Source organism: Chaetodon trifascialis, chromosome 19 (assembly GCF_039877785.1).
Source record: "Chaetodon trifascialis isolate fChaTrf1 chromosome 19, fChaTrf1.hap1, whole genome shotgun sequence".
NCBI classification, from domain to species: Eukaryota; Metazoa; Chordata; class Actinopteri; order Chaetodontiformes; family Chaetodontidae; genus Chaetodon; species Chaetodon trifascialis.
In genome coordinates this window covers 20,601,797-20,626,483 of record NC_092074.1, presented here as the reverse complement: position 1 = coordinate 20,626,483, position 24,687 = coordinate 20,601,797, and the positions used below count along the sequence as shown (strand labels likewise).

Here is a 24,687-nt window from a genome sequence, read left to right as displayed (position 1 = left end):
TTTGAGTATCAGCTGAAAAAAGGTCTTTTAATCCCCTCAGATGTGCAGTCAAAGTGTATTTGAGCATGATCCTGATTGTCGTCTGCACCTCAGCTTATTTCAAGTTCGTTTTGTCTCCAGCTACACCTGCCAGGCCCTGCTGGTTTATTATTACACCACCAATCAGAGTCTGGGTGAAGCCGCTGTGTCTGCCAGACTGTCCAACAGTCAGGGGCTCATGGGTGCCGGCCTGCAGATCCAGCCGGGCTCCACTGATGTCAGATTGATTGGTGAGGAGCTGCACCGAGGAAAAATGTCTTAGCATTAGCATTTAGCTCATCTGACATGTCAGTTTACTTAAAGGTCTGTTGAGGTTTTGTTTTCCCACGATATACCTTTTTCGGCTTGAACACAAACAGACTCTTCCAGGACGTTCTTATTTGATTTATTCTCTCTGTTTGTTATTCATGGGTTTTGTTGATTTGGTCCCATGTCTCCTCCATCTGGAGTTTTGTTGTCTGCAGATTCCCTTTGTCCAATCTCCCACTATTTGTCATCTTGTTTGTCTTTCCCTCTCTGTTTACCCACGCTTTTTTATCAGATCCTCCTGATCTGTTTGGCACTCTTATTCTGCTTGCACTTCATGTATCTTTTCCATTGTGTTATCACTTAAATGTTAAATAACTCCTGTTTTTCCTAATAGAAAACTGCCCGGAGGAGAATCCGCTCCACTACCGCTGGCCTGAGAGCCGACCCACCGTCACCCAGTACCTGCCCTGCTTCCCCAACAAGGACCAGAGCACCTCCAGGACCTGGTAACATACACACAAATGGAGTCATAGTGGGAAACTAGTCAGCCCTCATATGTTCACTGTCACTTGAGAATGACCAGCAGCCTTTTGTCTGGATGTAGGGTGAGCTCGCCGGGGTCGATCAACAGTCGCTCAAACACCAGCGAAACACCTTTCTTTTAACCTCTGACTTTGAAGGAAGAATGAAACAAAGACATTTAACGAGGTCATATAATAAAAATTCTACGTGTTTTTAGTCAATGTGATGAGATATTTGAATCCTTTAAGTCTCACTTCTCTCCATGTGCTCTGGTTTCAGCTGCTAACTGACTCGTTGCTTTAAGAAACAATGCAGTTTTTTCTTTGATGCCTGGATTTTATAGTTCTGTTTAAACTTTTATGGCTCAAAAGAGGTCCCTTTGGTTTCCTGCGCTTTAATGAAAAGTCACTCAATGAAGCACAAGTATCTCAAAACATCTGCGTGAAAATAAAATTTTAAGAACCTCCATGGCAAACTTTTCTGAAATACGAATCTGTCTCTGCTCATCATTAGACTTTAAACAGCAGCTTTAATCAGGATCGTCCTGATCGCTGGCATTTCCACGACACTGGAATCTAATTTGCTCTCTTCTCCCGGCGAGCGTTCAGGAGCAGTGAGACACACAGAGGCGACTCGGTATTAATCAGTGATAGTCAAACAACGGCTCAGTTTGCTCTCGGCTCGTGTGAACAGATGGCCAATTTCGCCTCTGACGGAAAACACTGTGCAGAAAAAACAAGAAGTCCTGGTGGAGGCTGCTTTGTTCACGGTGGAAGATTCTGCGTGAATACAAAAGATGTTCCCGAGTCTGCTGGTGATGAACTGGACTAATTCATCTTCCAGACACTTCTTTCTATGAAACATTACACGAGGACAGGCCATTGTCTCTTGAATTCAGAATAAGCAGATATTTACAAAAATCGGTGAAGCTGATTTTCAGTTGAGTACATGTCAAAAAAAGGTTATCTCCCTCTGTTTTATCAGTGTTTCCAGCTGGTCAGTAACCATAAAACAACACGTCCTCATCCTCCCTCTGTCTCTGTCCGTCTCAGTTTGATCGACTCGAAGAACTTCTCGTCCCACTGGTCGGCTGCAGACCTCAGTAACTGCACGGACATCGACACCATCCAGGTGTCAGCAGGTGTGCTCAGGCAGGACAATAGCAGTGGTGTTAGGAGAGTTAATTATGACTGAAAAACATTTGGACTTCACAGTAAATGATTCTAAGAATACGAGTAAATATAGAATTACAGTCAGTTATATTTGGAGTTATCTAAAGGCCTTGCGTGTCCTGAAAAGATAAGATAAGATAAGACGAGACATCAGATACTGAGAAATGTGACGTTTTTTTAAAATGAAACCTTTCTGAGTCCTTTCTTTGTGCCAAGCCTTTCGTTCCGTGTTCTTTGTGCAGAAAATGCAGCCGAGGTGGCGGTTCAACTCGCCGACATCACCAACAACGAGCTGTCCAATGAGGAGGTGGGAGTCCACGCATCTCTCTTTGGCTGAACGGAGATCCTGCAAGCAGAATAAATCAGCTCTTCTTCTTCTTCTCCTCTTCGTCTCTCTGCAGGTGTCCAAAGTGGTGACGAAGGTGAAGCAGCTGGTGAACGTGGCCAAGATCAACACCACGTTAGCCTCCACCGTCGTCACCATCATCTCCAACGTCATGACCAGCTCCGAGACGGCGCTGGCTGCCACCTCCGAGAAGTACGGTTCACTGTACTCTACTTCACTTGTAGTCTACTCTAATCTACTCTACTGTAGTAGTATACTACTGTCTTCTACTCTACTGTACTCTACTCCTCAGTCAAAAACTGTTTTTACCGTCTGTCTTTCGGCTTTTTATCGCTGCTCATGATCTTGTTCATTGAGATGTCGCATTTCCTATTTCCGATATTTTACTGAATAACATCTTTCTCTCTCCCTCCTCAGAGCTCTGAAGACGGTAGATGAGTTGGTTCAGAAGATCGAGTTCGAGGGTCCGTCCATCACCATCACCTCCAGACACTTGGCTTTGGGGATATCGTCCCTCAACACCACCATGTTCAACGGGACGTCCTTCAGCGCCTTCATAGCTCCAAATAGCACCGAACCACAGGTAACACCAGGAGCTCCTCCATCTGTACGGTACCGCTGACCTCTTCATGGGTTGACGTTTCAATTGTTTCCTCTGGTCTCCTTCCTCTCTCCTTCCCACCTTCCTCCTCCTCCTCCCTCAGATTGATTTCAAGTTAGAGAGGATTAACCCTTTAGCTCAGGTCACCCTCCCGGCCTCTCTGCTGTCCAGCGTCTCCCTGAGCGAAGGCGACAGATTGTCTCTGTCCAGGATCAACTTCATGTTCTTCAGCAGCACGAACCTGTTCCAGGTCAGTCCAGTCCGGTCTGCCTCAGCTGAGACACACCTGGATAAATAAATCCAGAAACTACTGCCACCGATGGACAGATAAGAAAAGTTGCTGACTGATTTTTGTCGGCTGGTTTTCAGAAAGAGCAGGACGGTCGCTCTTTAAACAGCTACGTGGTGGCCAGCAGTGTGGGAAACTTCTCCATCAGCGACCTGATGGATCCGGTGGAGATTGAGATCGCTCACCTCTCTGAACAGGTACAGGTGATGTTGGTTTGGACTTTGTGTCTTCTATACGTGAGTCTGATAATAGATTTCAAAGTGAAGAAAGATAAACGTGTTGAAAGATGTCTTCTCTCCTGACAGCCCTCCCTGAATCCAGTCTGTATGTTCTGGGACTTCAGCATGAACAGTGAGTCTGTGTGCGTCTGTCGTCACTTCACCATGAACGTTTCAGGTCCATCACCGGTTCTCTGATCTACAGGGAGCCCAGACACAGCATATTTAATTCCAGTGCTCCTTTTATCAACTCTGTCTCATCCACTGAGGTTCTGATGGCTGTAGTTTGGGAAACTCAGTGCTTGAGTACGTAATGATTTACCTTTATACTTCAGGCCACATGCACATGTAGATAAACCTCCACGTTTGTATTGAAGCAGACTACTTGAGTCAAGTCCAAGATACCCAACACCAAGCAGCTTTGAGATCGAGTCCCAAGAAAAACTGAAACAGTTCCAGTTAAATATTTTTCTTACTGCTTCCAAAAGGGGCAGCTGTGGCTCAGGGAGTAGAGCCCATTGTCCACCAATCAGAAGGTCGGCGGTTTGATCCCCGGCTCCTTCAGTCTGTATGTTGAATTGTCTTTGGGCAAGATACTGAACCCCAAATTGCTATTTGCATATTTCTTTCCAACAGAGTAATTTTTTCTGCATGCTTGATAGCAGCATAACTCTATAAGCTGCGTTTTGCTTCCTTTAATGTATTTCTTATAAAATGTTGCACAGTGTCCTGTAGTATGTTGTGCAATATATGTGGAAAGGGCAGGAATCTTTTGAGTGGGTTTAAATCCTTAAGAATCCTTAAAATTTCCAAGATGAAAATGACCACGAGCAACACGGCTCGCCGTGAAGTGACTGTGCTCATCTTCTGAAAGCTCTAAATGTTCCTGGTGATTGTAATGAGCAGTAATACCTCTGTGCTGCCACCAGGTGGTGCTGGAGGTTGGAACGGAAAAGGCTGCAGAGCATCCGAAGAATCCACCAGCAACAAAACCATCTGCCTCTGTGACCACCTGACACACTTTGGCATCCTCATGGTAAGACTGTTTTCTATCAGAGCCTTTGATGTTTTTTAATCCTGTTGCTGTCGATGGCTGAGATGGAATTTCTAACTTTATTAAAAACTCTAGATGTGTAATCAGTTTGATGCCACTTTAATTACAAAAGGTTTTGGAGCAAAGAAACAGGGTAGAAATTTGAAAAAGACTTCAGTTTGGAGGTCAGTCTGTAAAAAGTGCCACAGAGAGCAAAGAAGAGAGTCACGCTCAGCTATGCATTGTTTAATAAGTTCCATCAGTCATCTGTCCGCCAATGCGCAAAATGTTTTCGGCCATCCGGCCTTCATCAGTGTGTGGCCACATAATCTACGCTGAACACCACAAGGTCTTTAGCGCAAACAGCTGTGAAACATCATGATCAATTCTTGGTATTTACCTCTTTTATGCAATATTGCATTTCTTATGAGGGGTTTTGTTTTTGTGGTCCTTATAACCGACCTTGATCAATCACATTCAGGTTGTTCCATTCAAAATGAGCGACTCTCAGTGCTCCAGTAACGTCCTCATGGTATATGTCAGTGTGTGTTTGTGTTAGTATGGTCTCTCACCAGGCTCACGTGTCTGTGTGTCCTTATGTCCCTCCAAAAGCCCATTTTAACCAGCACAGCTTCCACCTGTTGAACACATCATCTGATTTCAGTTCCTGCATTATATCCTGAGGGGAAAATGATGCTGGACACATACACTCTCTTCTTCTCTGGTCTCTTTTTAAAGCTGTCTCAGGTAATTTGTGATCTTAGCATTGCGTTATCATACGTGGCATCTCTGTCTGCGTCTCCAGGACATTTCAGGAGCTTCACCCCACATTGACCTGAAGAACAACAAGATTCTGACCTTCATCACCTACATCGGCTGCGGTATCTCCGCCATCTTCTCTGCCGCCACGCTGCTCACCTACATCGCCTTCGAGTGAGTTTCAACATTTCACAACTTTGCAGATACACCGATGAAAAATAGACATTACACACACAAACATGAGGCGAGTGGCAGCGCCTGGGGAGAGTGTGCAGAAGGAGGCAGATTAATTTGAGATGTATCTGCAATATCAAAGAAGAGTGGAAAGCATATGGAGGCAAGCAGGAGTACGAAGCAGCCCCATCGACACTCGCCGTGAATTCTCCAGAGAACAACCTGCTCTGTTCACACATGGGGCCAATCAGATGTTTAAAGTTCAGGCCAGCCGATTCAGATATTTGGATAACGACCAGGAAACTTCAAGGTAGCACCGCATGTCTGAACAAACGGCTACATCAGCGAACCCATTGGAAAGAATTTAAATTTATCAACATAAACGTACAAGATGGACGTCGACATCTGTATGATAGATTTGAAGTCCTTCATGTGATTCAGTGCAGGTGCCTGATCAGGAAGAAGCGTTTTTACTTCTCTCTCACCACATGCTGTCCTTTCGTTGGTCTGGCCTTTCCTAAATGAGATGAAAATTCATTCAACAGATAAATATACACACATATTTGTGGAACAGCAAACTGCGGCAAACAAAATCAAATTTCAGCCTTGCTCTTCTTCCCTTCCCACAGAAAACTCCGGCGTGACTACCCCTCCAAGATCCTGATGAACCTCAGCACCTCTTTGCTCTTCCTGAACATGGTCTTCCTCTTAGACGGCTGGCTGGCAAGTCTGGAAGCTGATTGGCTGTGCCTGTCCGTGGCCATCTTCCTGCACTACTTCCTGCTGACCTCCTTCACCTGGATGGGGTTGGAGTCCATCCACATGTACATCGCTCTGGTCAAAGTCTTCAACACCTACATACGGCGATACATCCTCAAGTTCTGCATCGTCGGATGGGGTGAGGGTCTTAAACTGTTACGAAAATAACTGCCACCTTTTCTGAAGAAAGCCGCGGCGGTGAAACATTAAAAGCAGTTGAAACGCTTACACGGCTTCAGTCCTGAAGTGCACACAGCTGTGAGAGTCATGTGATATTTACCTCTTTTATGTGACATTGTGTGTTTTTTAATGCCCTACTTCGTTGGTCTGTTGGTCATTTTGCCTTCAAGTCTTATTTAATCACTTTTTGTTTTCATCCCTGACACTCAAAATGACGTGATGGGCTGCTTCGTTTGTGAGACTTTACGAATGAAGCTTTATTCAGGGAGCTCTGTGCCTGTCGATCGTGTGCTTTGTTCCAGGTCTCCCTGCGGTGTTGGTGGGGATCGTTGTAGCTGTTGATAAAAACTCGTACGGCCTGCAGGAGTACGGCAGAGGAGAGTCTGGAGAGGGATCCTCAGAGTTGTGAGTAAATATAGTTCTAAGTAAACAATGTAAGATATGTGAGAAAACACATTTATGCTGAAGTAATTCAGAGGGTGTACTGATGGAACATAAAACGAAATTTCAAATGCAAGACGCTGCTACTTCTGGCCCTAAATATGCTCATAAAATCAAAGACATTATTAATCAAACTTATTCAGTTCTGGTTTATTCTTGTCAGGTTTTGCTCAAATGAAAACAAACAGAATTGCCATCTGTAGTCAGCATCTGGTGCTCTGGAACAATCCAAAAAAAACTCAATATGACGGATGTTGAAAACAGATTTTCAACAAATTTAAGGTCAAAATGATCAAAATCTGTTTGAATTACGGACATGGATTATTGGATTATGTGTGTTCTGTTCTGTTTATTTATGCACATTATGGCTAAAAAAAAGTTGTTTCAGAGCCTTTTCAAAAAATACTGTCTCACCCTGTGTGACGTGTGTGTCCTCCACTCCAGTATTAACCTTTAAGAGTTTAAGGATTCTCCAGTGAAGCATTTACATCAAGCTAACAGGTAGTTTTGCGTGTCCTCTCCTCAGCTGCTGGATCCAGAATTCGGTCGTCTTCTACACCACCTGCGTCGGTTACTTCTGTCTGGTGTTTCTGCTGAACGTGGCCATGTTCATCGTGGTGATGCTGCAGATCTGCGGCCGCAACGGCAAACACAGCAACCGCACGCTGCGAGAGGAGGTAAGTGTTCCAGTGAAAGGAGTTTCCTCTGAGCTTTACCTCGCCTTCTGCCAGCAGTGGTGAGAGTCCTCATGTATGGTATATCTTTAGTTAGCGTTACGTTAGCGTGAGCGGCATTAGCCACAACGGATTAACAAAGAAAAGGTTGCCATAACCTTTCAACAGCGATTTAATTTCTGTTTTAAATTTCACCTTTGTTTAACTAGAATGGTATTCATGTCTGAGAGTAAAGGGCAATGGAGCACAGTGTAGCAATAAATAGTGCAAACAGACAAACAGTGTGTTTCTCAAATGACTTTGATGGAGACAAAGCAGGGTGGAAATGTTTTATGTGCACTGTCAAAGACTGCAAAGTGCTCCAGTCCCATTTTCTCTTGGAAGTTTCCCATCCTCAAGCTGAGAAGCACCTGGTTCTGATTAAGCTGCAAACCGCTGGACGATGCGAGACACGGACCTCTTATTCACTGTTAGTCGCCACCGAGCGAAGCAAAATCTATGAGGACAGAAAAGACAAGAGGGGAAGTTAAAGATGTCCACTAAAACAGTGAACGCTCTTCTTTTGTCATCCAGGTTCTACGAAACCTGCGGAGCGTCGTCAGTCTCACCTTCCTGCTGGGGATGACGTGGGGCTTCGCTCTGTTCGCCTGGGGGCCCGTCAACCTGGCCTTCATGTACCTCTTCTCCATCTTCAACTCGCTGCAAGGTAACTGGACTCATTGACTTTCAGTAGACGAGAGCCACTTGTTATTGACGCAAACCGTTGCACTCCACGCGGGGAAAACACTCGTTTGAGGCTCGACAATGAGTATTTCACATTGACAACCTTTACAGTTCAGTAGAAAATCGTCCTCTGCCCAATAGCACGCATCGTTGACGGTACAAAGATCCAAACCACGTATCGCTGTCAGAAGGAATTTCAAACACTTTTCTGGACAAACATTTTTGTCTGATTTGTACTACAGTACAGTAATATTAGACGATTCCCGAGCCAGAGTTTGTTTTTATGAAAACATCCACTGTAGACAAGCATGCCCCGATAACAGGAAAAATCCTTGGTTCTGTTTTGGAAATTGGGGATATGTTATGTGTTAAAGATGCTGTCTGGTGCAAAGGCGTCAAAGTCAGTCTCCCGCTGACTGGCATATTTTTGTCAGCAGCGCAGCAGATGTTATTCAAAATGCCATATCATCGCTTTATATGTCTGCGCAGTTCTGTAAATCAGTTCAATCATATCACATAGTTCATTCTAACCCCGGGAACCTGTTCAAGGTTCCACCGTCTCAGCTGTGATGCGTTCAATGCACGCTTTGTTTCTTGGGGTTATGTGGATGAAATGCCAGATCTCCTCCCTCTGCCCTATAATCATGGTGCACCTTGCTGGGCAAACAAATGTGGCAGTCAGATCTTTTTCACTGAAGCATTTTATGAACCTTGAAGTGTTTAATGCCTTGCTGTTTAATGCTGCTAGATTAATGAACTCAGTCCTTCAAAGGACTGTCTATCCGCAGCTTGAAGCTCTTCTTTGCAAACTACCTGATGTGTACTTACGTGGTCCTCGAGGATCACCGTGTTAATACAGAGTCTGAGAAACTGTCTGTAAAATACGATGAACCGCACAAATGGAGCAACCTGCAGAAACTCTTCAAACTAGACAAGCTGATCTCTTTTAACCACTGTAAATCTCTTTTAATAGACATAGAGCCGCGTGAATGTAGTTGCTCTATTTGAATTGATCTTTCACGTTTTTGTCTTCAACCTGTTCCTTCTTAATTTCAGTGCACCATTGCATGTATTGTACCAAATGTAGCTAAAAGCTCATTTTCTGTATCCTTCGTGTACCTCCATTGCATCATAATGGGAGTTGCAAACATGTACATTATCTAACATGTCAGCACGAAGACTGTTTGAATTGAACAAAGATGCAGACAAAGGCGGTAAAGCAGATTTTTTTTATCTTTCTTTCTGCAGGTCTCTTCATATTTATCTTCCACTGTGCCTTGAAAGAAAACGTCCAGAAGCAGTGGAGGAGATACCTCTGCTGTGGACGGTTCAGGCTGTCAGACAACTCAGGTATCTGTCTGTCCACCTGTCTGTCTGTCTCTGTGTTTGTTTGTCATGGGCTTATCTCGAGGGTTCAGAGCAGAACAATAAAGCTCATTCACGTCTCTCCACAGGAGTCCTGTCAAATCTGTCTGCAGGACTCCTGCCAGATTCCCACAGCAGCAGAAAAAAAAAAAACAGAAGACACTTTATTAAAACCTGAACCTAAGACAGCTCGGCTCCACAGCTAATAAAAGAAGATAAAAGACATCATCTCTTAAAGACAGGGGAGTCCTCCAGGTGCACTTTATGTGGTTGTGCTGTACTGCACCGCTGCACAGTGAAGGTTCAGAGTTCATGTAAATGCATTTCTAATGTATTCATGTGTGCTTTACTCATAAAATCATGCATGCAGAATTTTTATTAAATCAGCCGTGCAGTAAAGTAAGAGATATCCTTCACCTCTGAGCTTAAGGATCAGTGTTTTCTGACTGTTATTAGTGATGTTCTGAACATCATGTAATATCCACCCATGTGCGAACAAACAGAGTGATTGAGTTTGCTCGACAGCGTGCGGCATGTTTCAGCCTGAAGGTAACATTCGAGCTGACGCTGTTCAGTGTTTGCATGTTATCAATCTGTCCATCATAGAGCAGGAAAGTGCACAGCGTGTCAAGACAAACAGCAGTAATGTCTGTCATCTGGTCTACAGTTTTGGTCCAGACTGAAATATTTCAGCAGCTCTTCGACAGGATGCCATAAATTCAAATTTGGCAACGCCCAAAGTCGCCTAACGGCCCCATCGATCATTCTCTTCACTGACGCTTTACACACTGTATATGTGTATTTCTGCATCAAAATCAGAATAAATTGTGAGGTTTTTATCTGTTCTGCTCACACGGTATTCCTCCTGGTTGCTCTGTCTGAGCTTTCTTCCTTTTTTTTCCCTGTTGAAGGAGTTTTTCCTCCTCTGAATTGACGGTCTGAGAACAGTGGATGTCGTCCGCTGCACAGATTGTGAAGCCCCATGAGGAAACTGATTTTTGATTCTTAGCTTTATAAAAAAAAAAACTGACTTGACTTGATTTCAGGCATTCATGTTCCCCTCAGCATGAATTGCAATAACTTTGGTTCCGCTGACTTTTCCTGTTACACCACCATGACGTTGACTCGTGACTTGTGGTTATGAATGAAATTGCTTCACAACTATTGGATGGACTGTTATGAAATGTGGTTCAGACTTTTGTGTTCCCATCAGGATTAAGAATAATGACTTGGGTGATCCTCTAACAACCATAATTACATCCATCCATCCATTGTCTATACCCGACTATCCCTTTTCGGGTTTGCGGGAGCCTATCCCAGCTGTCAATGGGCGAGAGGTGGGGTGCACCCTGAACCAATCGCCAGCCGATCGCAGGGCAACATATACAGACGAACAACCATTCACGCTCACACTCACACTTAAGGACAATTTTAGAGTCACCAATTAACCTAATGAGCATGTTTTTGGTCTGTGGGAGGAAGCCGGCGTGCACGGAGAGAACCCACACATGCACGAGAAAAACATGCAAACTTCACACAGAAAGGCCCGACCCAGGGATCGAACCGGTGACCTTCTTGCTGTGAGGCACGCGCACTACCTGCTGCGTCACTGTGCCGCCACACCATAATTCAATACTTTAATTAGTGCTGTCAAACGATTAAAATATTTAATTGCAATTAATGTCATGAATGTCAAAGTTAACTTGCGATTAATCGCAAATTAATCGCAAGTTTTTATCTATTCTAAATGTCCCATTAATTATCATTTTAATACTCCTATCAACATGGAAAAGTGGTTAGGCTTGCTTTGCTTGCAAATGTTTTTTAATTGAAAACAGCAACGTGTAGAGTTTATTTCACACTAACATTCTCACTTTGAGCAGTCATTCACATTCACAACGTGTTACAGTAATAACGCCATATTTTTGACAGCACTTTTAGTGCATCTAATATATTTGTTGATGACCAAAAACCTGCAAAACTGATGACACTCCCATCATTCTCAGCTGTACCTCGTGTTTCCTCGAAACGTTAGCATGCTAACATGCTAAACTAACATGGTCAACATTACATCAGTGTATTGTCATAGTTAACATTTAGCATTTAAGTCAAAGCATTTGAAACTGCAGACACATGAAACTGGGCCCTGATGTCTCAAACCCGTCCTCTATTAAATATAATTGTGCACATCTGTTCTGTATCACTGATGTCTGTATGATTGTTCATGACAGCCTTCCATATTGGTGGAGGGGGAAGAAGATGGGAAGGGAGACAAAGACCAAAGGTCAAAGAATGAAAGAGGGAGTGAAGGAGTGAGTGAAAGATGAAGAGAAGGTGGAGGAATAGATGTGGGGGGAAGGTCGGATGATGGGAGGCCGAGAGGTGAAAGGGAACAAGAGGGAGTCCAAGATGGAACAAAGCATCCGTGTTCTGTTAGAATTCCCAAAATAAACATGCAGGAGGCCAATAGTCTGACCAGGAGGGGCTGCTGATCGCTGTGTTTGTGTTGCAGACTGGAGTAAGACGGCCACCAACAACACGAAGAAGGTGAGCTCAGACAACCTGGGCAAGTCTCTGTCCTCCAGCTCCTTCGGCTCCAGCACCGCCAACTGGACCTCCAAAGCTAAAGCGACGCTCAACCCGTTCACCAAGCGACACAGCAACACAGGTGAGACGCACACGGGCCGGCGAATCACGAGAGGAAATTAGATTTAGAGAGGATGATGATTTCTGCACAGCTGCTGCAGCTCAGGTTCATTTCTCTCTATCGCTTTAATAATACATATTCCTGAAGTTGATGAGTATGTAGATCATTTCTTGGGATTCGTCTGTCAAGATTATCACTTAATGGGAATTTAATTTAAAAAAAAAAACAGTGTGATGTGCAGCAAACGTGTTTACATGCAGACTCAAACAGTCCTGAAGCGAAGTCTGACACTGGATTCATTTTGAAATTTAAATTTTGCTTATTTCTTTCAGTTTTGGCCGGTACATTTTGTGCATGAATTTGAAAAACAATAACAACAACAACAACAAAATAAACCTATAAGTAAATGTTAATAATTTCCCATAATGCTTTGGGAGATGTAAACAGGAAGTATACTGTTGTTGTCAGTGAAAGTTTAGCTCGTATTTGTTTACATTTGTAGCAAATTATCTCTGTAGTCTGTATTAGTCTGTAGTCTGCATGTAAACATGATTCCTGTTCCTTTTTCTCTGTACTGATTTCAGGTTTGTCACTTTGGGAGATTGTGTAATATCTTCTCACCTGTCATGTTCATGTATCTACCTCTGTGTTTGGTGTGTAGAAAGCTCTTCCAACCAATAGCAAGAGTGGAGGACCCGTGGAGGTAAAGCTAAAGCTGATTGGCTGATTGACTTCCTGCTTCCGGCATCGTGTGATCCGCTCTGTGTTTCCCAAAATGTCTGTGGTCAGAGTGGATTTGGATTTAAATTCAACATTTCTGTTTGATTTCTACTAAACAAGAAGAAAGAAAAGATCTCAAACTCGATGTCTTTGCTGGCAGACATTCTGGGAAAGCAGCCACTGTGTGTTGTGATTGGCTGGTCACTGATGTGATGTCACACAAGTTCACGCCATCTTCCCAGCCTGAGACACACTGAGTGGGAGGAGGCTCCATTTTCAGCCATTGACACATGACTAAAACAGCTCCACCCATTCAGAGCGCCTCAGGGTGCAAAAACAAGCACGCCATGACCGACTGCATCCAAGCTAACATCTGCCTCGTTTAACTTTGATTTGTTTGTATTTTTAATAAGGGCAGAGTAACAACAGGCTAACGCTGTAGTTCACATCAAAGTCCACAATGGATGTAATAATTTGTGTTTCCTCGTTAGAATTAAGGCCAAATGTTGAGGATTATGTTGGCAGGCGGGAATATAAAGTCAAACAAATATTACACCGCGTAATAAGATCCCACTGAGACCTAATTATTCTCACACAGTTAGATTTAACATCTGTTCACTAAATTACGGCGCAAAACACAGCATGATTAAGCCTCCCCACGGCGACAGCCAGGGCCAGAGGGATCATGTGCTCAGGTTATCCGTCCATATGCATGTAGGGATTCTTGTAAACATGATATCTTAGGAACACCTGGAGGGAAATTCTTCATGTTAACTCAAGAACGACAAAATGTCCCACAAACTGACCGCTATTCAACACCTTAACTCAGGAACGGAAGGCAGACTGTGACCATATTTCACATTTGTTCAGATCCTGAATCGGTGACTTTAATCTTGTGTGTCCACCTTCAAACTGTGCTGATTGATTAGATCTTCAGTGCTGCTGGTAGTCCACCACAAGCTGTGCTGATTGTGAGCTTCAGGTGATTGTTGTTGCACCTCGTGATGATCGCTGGACATTATTCACTGGAATCACACACGTGAATATAGTTAGAACTTCCATTTGGCAAAAAAATGTAATAAATGCTTTTTATTAAATACCTTCAAAGTCGTCATTACATCTATTATATGAGTCTGGACAAACATGGAACTTGCAACTTGACTGGTTGGCAAATGCAAACAACTGCGAGGTGGTAATTCTAGTTTAGTTCCAGCAAGGAACTTGAGGCAGTTTGGTTTCACGTGTCCTGAGATCACGACTGAAAATAAAGATCCTTCAGCAGACAGAAAGAAAAACCTTTAGTGCACATTTCCTGAAGGTTTGAGAGTCTAATTGTGTTTTTCATACCTCCTTATTTCATCAGAAGTCAGAAACGTTTGGAAATGTTAGCAGACAATTAACAGGTATTTCTCAGTTTTAAAAGAAGTACGTACTTAAATTCTTTTTTTTTTTCTTGTCCCAGCAGAGTTATTTCAGTTAAAGTCCTACTGAAATTAAATTGAATTTGTATTTTTCTGCTGCAGCATTCAGCAAAATTGAATTACCCCTGATTAAAAACCAGATAAAAGAGCCTTTAGTTCTTTGAGTCTGCTGTTCTCGGGTCCAGGCGGAGGGTTTTCCTCAGCTTTGATTCTGCTGTTTTGTTTTGTGATGGCGCCTCCTGCCAAAAATACATGCTGTACCACCAGGGTACCCCAAAGCCTCAGACCCTTAAGTAACCACATTAGCTCCCCTGAGAATATCTCCTCATCTGCAAACACAAACACGCCTTTCCTGCAGATTTGCTTTCTGAACAAGCTGCCAGGCAGCCCACACTGGTGCCCGTTAGCCTGGTCAGATACTGTAGCTACGTGTAACCTGCAAATGGCAGATCCTAAATGTAGTTATTTGTCTTCATCAACTCAAGTTTGTTTATGATGTTCCTATGTTACTCAGCTCAGCTGTCAATGTGTCAGCTGTCAAACATGTGCTCGGGCCTCAGGGGCTTATGGGATAAAGAAGAATTTCAGATTTATTGTCGAGGGATTTAAAAACAAAAAATTCCTTTGAAAAATAACAAGGAGTGAATAATTGTACATTTCAGTTGGACTTTATCTGCGCACAAATGATGTAATACATTTCTGAGAGGAAAATCAATTTTATTCAAATTTTGGTCATCAAGTTTTTTTTGTTCCCTGTGCCAAAGGGCTCTCTGTAAAAACACTGGATTTATTATGTTGGCCACTTGTAGATATCAAAGAGGTGCTATGATTTTATTGCTGCCAATGCTGAACAATTCTCCAGCTTGCACAGCTGCAAAGGATTTTATCAACCTTTGTCTTCGAAGCTTGATTCTCCAACATCAAAAGAAACAAGTGCAGCACACTGAGTACTGGACTTCCACACACACACACACACACACACACACACACACACACAGTATTTTATGTCCGTGAATTAGTCAGAATTTTGGAAATAGTGGACGATGACCAGAGTTGAATTAGCCGATGCTCGGGCCAGTTTGTTCATCAGAATTAAACAGATTTCTGTCGTGAAAACTTCTTTTTGCAGAGTCTCAGCTGCAGCTTTTCTACGTCAAACATTCCCACTCTGAGCGTTTCTACCAGGTGACCACATTTAACTGTGAGACTGAACTTTAGTCTACAGTACAGGTTACTGTATGCCCTTCCTTATTTCCAGGTGGTGTCTGCGTCCACCTGGTGAGTCCAATATTCGCTCTCTTTTAGCTCTGTGTTTGGTCTCTACTAGCTCCTGAGGGAAAAATCTGCTTCTTTAGCTGCTAAATGCTCCACTTTAGGACATTTCTCTGTTCTTTGTGCCGTGTGGTGTGTTTGTGTGCTGCTGCTGTGACTGGCAAATTTACACCCAGGGATAAAATATCTATTCATCCCTCATCCGTCCGTCAACCCCGATCCCAGAAAAGCTAGGATACTGTGTAGAACATCACTAAAACAGAATGTGAAAACAGTCCAAAGACAATATATTCTAATGTCTGACATCAGCTTCACTGAATTTTGTAAATATCTGCTTATTCTGAATTTGATGCTGCAACATGTTACATCAAGTTTGGACAGGAGCGACTAAAGACTGGGAAAGATGCTCCAAAAACACCTGTTTGGATCATCCCACAGGTAAACAGGTTGATTGGTAACAGGTGAGAGGATCATGATCGGGTATGAAAGGGGCATCCTGGAAAGGCTCAGTCATTCACAAGCGAGGATGAAGCGAGGTTCACCACTTTGTGAACACATGATTGGATAAAGGATGTTACTACATGAGCTCAGAACACTTTGTACCGTGAACACAGTTCATTTGCAAACAATTGCATTCTGTTTTTACTTAAGTTTGACACAGCGTCCAAACTTTTTTGGATTCGGGGTTGTATTACACACAGTCATTATATCCATTGATATTTTGGGGGGGAAAAAACAAAAGGCACTTCTTTCTAGTGTACATGTCTGCAAAGCTCTCACCGCCAACATTTTTCTGCAGTATCTTGTGGTGAAGTTCAGGCAACTGAAATCATTCGTTTAAGGGACAGACTGTGGCCATGGTTAAATGAAGAGATGAACCGTCGGCGTTGAGGAGACTTAACACTTAAATGCCCTTTCGCCACTTCCTGAGCTGACTGTTGCTGTTGAACCTTAATATGTAATTATGAAAATTGCACAAAGATGCAACACGCAGACGACAGTGCTGTCCCTCAACCGCAACACAGCCATAGAAATTGAAGCAGAAGGGCATTTGCAGTCGAAAGCATGTTAAGGCGATCTCTGCATTATCAGATGATTTAATGATTTGAAACAGTAGTGATGAGCTGCAGGGGGATCGTAGCCGCTTCCAAAGTTGACGCTCCTCAAGGCCATGTGGTTTGTGGATTCACTTCATCACAGAGGAATCTGTTCAGCGATGATGCTGCTGTAAATCTCGATTTGTTGTTGCTGTGCAGTGCTTCAGTCTGTGGACCACACGCAGCCTTAATGTCCGTTTATTGGTACACCCCAGTGTATCTATATGTACGAATATGTGCGAAGTGTCCAAGAGCCACAGGAATGGGAGCTTGTGTCACTCTTCATATTTCATCACACGTGTGCGTGCACAGTCCCAGCAGGGTGGGTTTTTTTCCCAACTGTTTATATGCTCTTTCTGCGTTACCAAATAAACAAATGTGCGGTTAAACTTTGGATATTATCACATAAGCAGTCATTTTTTCCAAATGTGGAATTCTCAGAGCCATTTGTATGGCTGATACAAGTCTGAGGAGGGTGTTCAGTCCTGTCTAAAGCACTAAACTGCCTGTTAACTGACAAGAAGCACTGGCAGGAAGGACAGTTTTCTTCGTCTTTTTGGGGCGCAATTTCCCTGAAGAGGCCAAAACCAACGGCAGTTGTTGTATAACTCTCTGGCTTCTGGATGGCTCTGTCTCATCTGCTTTGTATCTGTTATCTGGTTTTATTCTGTTTTATAAAAGCTAATTTTACCCTGCTAACAAGGATCAGTTTGTGTAGCCACAGCCTGACACAGCTTATTCCTCCATCCATAGAGCTGCATAGTTGAGAAGTTTCTGAAAAACAACTGCGTATAAGCCTTGGTGACCCCAGAACTGCAATGAGCCGTTCAATGAGCTTATAGTGGTGATGAGAGACACCAGGTACAGTAGGATTGCCTTCATGTTCAGCTTATTCTGGACTTGACTGAATTGAGACATACTCTCGACTATTAAGTTAGCCCAGTACTTCCCCTCATGTCTTCTTTTTTCATACCAACAGATCAGCTGCTTGGCACAAACCTCTTGTGGGAGCAAGCTGAAGCTGGTGTGTTATTCCAAGAAAGAAGTAAAAATGGGTTATTCAAACCATCTGGCAAGTTGGACGATGGTGCAAGTTTGAAGTACCATTGTATACATGTTTAATTAAGCTTTCACTGTAAGATGATGCTCAGATGTTTACATTCAGATACATAAGTCTGCCACTTCTTTCCCTTCGTACAAGAAGGTAACATGATGTGGTCGTCTGTTTTATACGAAACACAGCTATTGTATACACTGCTGGTATGCATGTGTGTACATAACAGTGTCGTTGGCATGTATTGATTCAATTACAGAAGCTAAACAATGGGGGCCTTACACAGACTCTTTCGGCACACCCATTGTGCTCTGATCTTATTTTCCTTTGACTGCTTGAGATGGGAAAGAATAGACTTGTGTGTCAAACCGCATTAGCTACAGAAAGTCTCGTGGTGTCGACAGATGTGCCCGATATGAAACAAACAAAGGAGTCCTGCACGCTGTCGATCCGCTATCACCCACGACGTTTCAGTCCTCAGGCTGAATTTTGCGCAGCGAAGGTGAGTAAAAGTGATCGGCTGTGTGGGGGAATTTGTGGTTCTTTGGAAATCCAAACCAAGCTAATCCATCTCTGATTGTTTCACAGCACACTTTGATCATGTTAGACCTTTGAAGAGATCAAACATGTCGAGATTAATCCAAAACGAACCTGTGGAAAACCGACGCCAACCCGATGTCGATGCATTCATTTTAAAAAAGAGACATAGTGACATGTTGAACCCGAACACATCCAACTTTAAAGAGAACAGCAACATGACGCGGCACCAATCAGATGTATTTCTGGCATTTTCCTGTGCCTGAAAACTATCTGCACCGTGGATGAAGGTTCAACGCTTGGCCACCTCGTCATCTGCATGCTGAAAACAACACTGTTACCCAGTGACTTTTAAACTTCAGTTTGACGGGTGCCGCACCTTGTTCAGGACCTTCTGAACTCTTCTCTGTATCTCTTTCGGCAGAACAGACTGATCCTCTCTTGTCATTCCATGTATTGTTGACTTGACGTGGATTTTTCAACCCGAGCTCGACACCAGTACCGTATCTCTCATGGCATGCGCTCTCTTTGACACACACAAAAACACACTCACTACTACGAGGTAAATTTATGATATGCCTCATGCCTGCAAATATGTCATCTGTCCATTACACAGAAACACTTCTCAGTCCAGGAAACAAACGAGTGAAGATTTACCGCCTACCTTCTTAGATGTTGAGTAAATTTACAGGAACTAAAGACCAGTGTTCCGACAACTTGCCAATATTCAATCAACAAACAATCAAACCAGTTGAACTGTGTACGACGGTCATCATTCACTCTTCATTGACACTTCTTCATTGATTGATTGTTTATTGGCGAGTGCTGTGAAGAGAAAGAATCGCACCGCTGTTCAGAGGTGTCCTCCTCTCCTCCAGCGTCCTCCCTCGTGACCGGCTCGCTTGTTGTTTGTAGTCGGAATCGAATCGAAACTCTTCCAAAATGCAGTTTTTCTCGAAGCATTAGGAACGGCCCAGCTTCTCCCTGATGAGTAGAATGCCTATTTTTAATATATCTAATATAACAGTATTTCCTCCCCAGAATCAACCACTCGTGCAGCTCTTGCAAACCTCTGCTGTTTAATGATCCGTGTATCCTGCATGAACCGAGCCCGCTGGGAGGTGCTTGTAAAGTGCAGGTGATCATCTGTGTGAGTGTGAGTGTGAAGCCCTGACATCATTCACTCAGCTTGTTGCAGTTATAAGCAGAGACACGAGCACCTGGGGAAACTGCTGGACAGTTCTGGATGTAACACATAATTTGATTCCAAGCATGACAGAGCAACATTTGTCTTTTTTGTCGCGTTGCGATGCGCTCGCTAATTTATGCGCAAGCCTTGTCGGAAAGTCTCTGCCTTGTCCAGGATATTGAAGATTTGCAGATCTTCACTTAAAAGCCTTCTAAATCTATGGTTGAATTATGAATCTCTCTCCTTCTCAAAGACTTTCTCAGCTGACTTTTTCATGAGCGATGAGACTGATGCTGCGTGACTCTGATTTAACCCCACTCCTCAGCAGTGTTGGGCAGTAATGCATCATATTTCCAGTCCCATAAGGAATAGTGGGAGAGATAGAGTTTGAAGTTCGGTGAGGCTGTCAGACATCCAGAGGAGCAGGAGGTGTGAGGAGGCAGCTTGTACCAAAAGAGGAGAAACATGACTCCCAATAACTTCAGTTCTTTTATTCACATGTTTGTAATCGCACATTTAAGCATCGGCTGGCGTTGTTCGAAGTTGGAGGGCGTGTCGGTCCCGCTGCTTCGCTGTGAAGTCGACATTTGTGGAGCCAGAGGCGGACTGGGATAATAAGTCAGGCCGGGAATCTGTCGTCCATCCACATTCACTCCATTCACAACACACCATGTATTCTGTAAGGGCTTTGTTGAAAGGTTTTTTTTTTCTGTTTCCTGTTTATGCCAGTAGCATATGCTTTACTTTTAGTTTAAAAAAAAAAAAAAACGAAACATCCCAACCAGTTGAAAACAGCCCGTGCCTTCAGCGTCAGGAATTAGTCGAAATGTTCTTCCATATCGTTTTCGGGGGTTTGTTTTGCACCTTTCTTCAAAGCCTCAGAGGTCAACTGGCCTTGTTGATCATCATGAAGGAACCGGAGATGCCTCCACTGACAGAAACCAGAATGCAGCTCTTTATTTTCCAGATTATTTCCGTCCTTACACGTCCGCTGCTTTCCTGAACAGCATCATGAAGTTTTATACCATGCCAGCACATCGACCTTGCTCGTGCTTTCCTCCCGGGCTTTTCCCCCTTTAATCAGCTCCCTCTCAGCTACACCTCTTCTCTTTGTCCTCCATGCTGCTTGGCCTCACGCACCAACGTTGTGTTAATGTGTTCATGTGTTCATCCAATTGTGATGACAGACAGACCATCAAGTTAAAGGCAGGCTTGGGTCAGCCTGCTCGGCCACGGGGCCACGGCCAGCATCGGTCTGTCTGGAGCTGTGTGAAGTCAATGGTCACTAAATTCCTCCAAATTGTAGGGTGGCTGCTTGTTATACCGTAATTCTAGTCTATTTGTGCACGTTTTACTGAATATGAGACATGTTAGTGTGGAATTTGTTGTTGTTTAAAGGCACTTTTGGTAGCGAGGTGCTGACTAACGTAAAGGAATTAGATTGGTAATTACTTTTACTGCTGGGTAATTAGTAAAGCCAGAGACGAATTGTGACCAAGATAAACACTGAGAGGAACATTTTACTGTGTTAAAATCAACTTGTCTCACTCTATGTATTAGTTAAGTAACATGGATACTTTTTAAATGAGTTATAGGTAATGAGTCATTCAGCAGAACAAACTGCTTTTTACCTCAGTATTTTAGTGTGACACTGATCAGGATTAAATCATGAATATAATAAAACAGAAACAAAAATAACTGCAGAGCATAAGTGTATAAATATTTAAACAGCTACGAAGCCCTTTATCTTCATATTCTGCTGCACCCTCGTCTGATGCATTCCTTTGACTCAGGATGGACTGAATAACTAAGGCAGAATAGGCTGTCTTGGCTAGTTATTGTGTAAAACTTTATATAATTTCTCTTTTCTTACTGCTGCTGCAGCCAGACAAGCTGAAGACATTGATATTTAGCAGTCTCACCTCATGTCAGCATTTGGATGAATGCAGCATTGTAACAATAACTAATCATGGTCTAACATTTGCAAACGGATCCAGATTTTAGTTTCCACCTTTTCTTACTTTCAACAGTTTGTCATGTTTAATGGGCTGCAGTAAGAGTGAGGTCAGTAGTCAGTAAAGAGGCACAGCAGGGGATGCTTTACTAGCTATCTGCACAACCTCAAAGCATAAAGTAAATGTTAATGAAGTTTAAAGATTTAATTGAGTGTTGGTGAAATTTGAATAGAAATAAAAAGGGCACAACTTCTCAACATTTCCCTTTCAGATCAGTAATTCAGTTTAATAATCGTTTATACCTCTAAACATTTACATGGATATTTAGATTTATTCAATTCTGTTCAGGGGAGGATTGTGTTTTGTGAGGCTCCTGCAGAGTCCACAGTATGTTGAGCCTGATTGGCTGTGTAGAGTTTGATCCGGTGAAAGCGCAGTAGCAGCAGAGGGCGATAATGAGGGAAGCAAAGGATAAAGGTAGGATGAAGAGTAAGAATGTCTACCAAGCAGTGGAGGCTGGAGTTTAGAGGCTGATCACACAGGACAGTTATTTTAACCCAAATCGTGATCTTTTACTAACCTCATCCAAGTAGTTTTGGTGCCTTAACCTCACCAAACTGTGACTGGCACCAGCAAGCTTTCTTTTGAAATCTGATCAGACGTTGCGTATTTATAATTTATTTATTATGGTCTCAAATGTCATAAATGTGATTTTAGCATTCACTGTACGAACATGTTTGTTATTCCAATGATGTCGCACCATCGCTGGTAGAATGGATTTATAACAGCGTGATACAGAATGCAGAGTGTATTTCATTGGTTAACAGTATGAGAAATAAACTAATCTAGAACTAATGAATGTAGAATAACACTGCAAGAGAGACAGATGGAGGCTCTGGCTAGCCATAGCCTGAGAGAACAGGTAGCATGTGGTACATCTTCATCAGGCAGTTTGTTCCAAAGAGTGGCTCCAGAGTAAGTGAGTGCACCATCTGATCCTAGGTACAGTGAAGAAACCAGTGTCTGATCATATGACGGTTCCAGAAAGTTTGCAAGCACTTATGGGGGCATTTTGATAACGCTGAACTGTGCGGTAACTTCCCAGAAGAATGTACATGACATCCCACTGTCAGTTCCAACACATCCCAAAGTTAACCAGACCATAACTTCCAATGAAAGCAGACAGCATGGATGGAGCACAGGATTCTTCCTCCCCTATCTTTCCTGTGTCTGAGGTCTGTCAACAACATCTCAGAGTCTCTGCGCCAGCATCAGTCTCTCAATGAATAGTTTCCAGATGTTTGAGGTCAGAGAATCCCTGCATCCCAAAACATTCAGTTCATGACCAGAGGTTAACCTGATGTTTCCAGAGGTCTTTACTTTGACACTGGTTCAACCCTAACACCCTCCACCCCCCCTTAGTTTCCATCTCTGTCCAAAAGTGCAATCTGGAGTTTGTTTGAGGGGAACATGGTAAAGACAGTTTCGGAGTGGACACAGGAACAAACAGAAAAATCCTGGTGTGATATCATGTGGCATTTCAAAAGTCGAAAGTCCTGGACAGGATCAGCTGCACATTACTGTGTGGAGCCAGGGGCATTATCCATGATGCAGGACTTGAGGAGGTTGTGACATTGGCCCACTATCAGTTAGCAGGGGACTAATTATTGACACTAGGTTCATGTTGCATAGGTACACGGTTTGGAAGAGAGGCTGGGAATCATGACTGTGTCTGGAATGACAAAGAGCAGTGACTGAGCCCCTTTTTGGCCTTGGCTGAGCAGCATGATTCAAAGGCAAGCTAAGGAGGACCAGCACACAGACAGTCTGTCTTTGATTTTGCATAAAATCCAATATGGTTTGCTGGAAAGTTTTGGCTCAGTGTCCGTAACAAAATTACATGATGTGAAACTCTGAAGGCTGCTCCTGAAACTTTTGGTCCAAACCAAAAAACAAGGAAATTTGATTAAAATGACATTACCATAAATTTAGAATGACTTTTGCAAGTAGACCAAATTATTTGCTGCTGGAATGTGTGCATATATTTGATTGGCTTGTGCAGAATATTGTCAGGATATGTTAATTGCGCAAAGATGTGCAATCGCAGATACTCAGGTAATAGTGAGTTGATTATGATTAAGTTAATTTGGGCAAAAGCACCAGCAAATTGATATATCTGATGACTTAAAATTGTCAGTCAAAAAACAGCCTGACATGTTCAGCTCCTAGCTTAACAATACAAGTACTAACACTACTGCGAGTCATTAAAAAATGGTAAACTTAGGGGATGCATTTGGGATCCTTCAAGGTGTAGAAGAAATAATGTAATATTTCTGGAACAGTGTATGTTGTGTTTTTTTGTACAGTGTACCAGCTGCTTGTATTGCCTTGAGGTAGTGAGTTGTTTAGAGTTTCCATAATGTGTTTATACTATGTTATCTACCCCATATACCGTATGTTACATTTCATAAGTCATCTGTTGCACAACTTATGTTGTTTTGTTTATGATGTCAGCAATGCCAGATGGACTTACTTACATGGGAATCCTCTTCAGAGAAAGCAACTTAATTATAGTTTAGAGTAAACGAATCTGTTCAGCTTCTTAACATTTTCATTGGCAACAGAGCAATGTAGCCGGCCATGTGCCTTGTACCTCAGAGGCTGCACGCCAACTGTCTACCACCCATCTTTCCTTATGCTTCCCATCATGTTCTCTGAAGTTTAACCAAAGCATCTCTCCAGCTAAGCCCATGACATGAATAGGTGAGAACTTTCAAGGTCTGAATGATATCCAAATATATCACTACATTATATCACTACATGCAGTTGTCTTTCCACATCAGGTATGCCCACATTTTGAGACATGATCTTGGGATCAAGTGGAAAATGAAATGGAAATATGCCTTTTAAAATAGAGCTGCAGTTGAAAATCCTCCACATGAGTAAGTTTGGCATCACGGGGCCTGGTTGTATTATCTGTTGGCTCGGAAACCCTTTATAATTACAAGACCCAGGGAAAGAAGAACACCAAACCAACAACCATTTAGTAGAGACAAAAGAAAAAACACAGAGAAACACTGGACAATAAGCAGACTGCCTGGCAAGCTTGAAGTCACTGCATTGTAACTGCATGTGAATATGGAAATAAAGAAATGAAACTAGTCAGCAAAACCCCTTTGCACCCATTCACCCTGGGTTTCCCATGGAGAACGTGGCAGCCTTCAGCGGAAGAGTAACATGAGGTACCAATC

The 24,687-nt window shown here is 43.0% G+C and overlaps 2 protein-coding genes across 5 annotated transcripts in view; one reads left to right on the top strand and one right to left on the bottom strand.

Moving 5' to 3' along the window:
• Positions 1-24,687, bottom strand: part of txlnba (taxilin beta a) — a 356,647-nt gene that overhangs the window by 256,364 nt on the left and 75,596 nt on the right. The window lies entirely within an intron of this gene.
• adgrg6 (adhesion G protein-coupled receptor G6) overlaps positions 1-24,687 on the top strand; it is an 84,882-nt gene that overhangs the window by 59,313 nt on the left and 882 nt on the right. For 2 of the 3 annotated variants that reach the window (XM_070988154.1, XM_070988152.1), the window contains 17 exons: positions 121-269; positions 683-794; positions 1,863-1,951; positions 2,225-2,289; positions 2,384-2,520; positions 2,746-2,911; positions 3,033-3,179; positions 3,299-3,415; positions 3,524-3,569; positions 4,366-4,472; positions 5,275-5,402; positions 6,032-6,300; positions 6,644-6,746; positions 7,309-7,459; positions 8,030-8,162; positions 9,428-9,529; positions 12,057-12,212. In XM_070988154.1, coding sequence (XP_070844255.1) covers positions 121-269; positions 683-794; positions 1,863-1,951; positions 2,225-2,289; positions 2,384-2,520; positions 2,746-2,911; positions 3,033-3,179; positions 3,299-3,415; positions 3,524-3,569; positions 4,366-4,472; positions 5,275-5,402; positions 6,032-6,300; positions 6,644-6,746; positions 7,309-7,459; positions 8,030-8,162; positions 9,428-9,529; positions 12,057-12,212 — 2,177 coding nt within the window. Of the gene's footprint in view, positions 1-120; positions 270-682; positions 795-1,862; positions 1,952-2,224; positions 2,290-2,383; positions 2,521-2,745; positions 2,912-3,032; positions 3,180-3,298; positions 3,416-3,523; positions 3,570-4,365; positions 4,473-5,274; positions 5,403-6,031; positions 6,301-6,643; positions 6,747-7,308; positions 7,460-8,029; positions 8,163-9,427; positions 9,530-12,056; positions 12,213-12,852; positions 12,895-24,687 lie in introns of all 3 variants that reach the window. The other variant, XM_070988153.1, reaches the window with a different exon arrangement.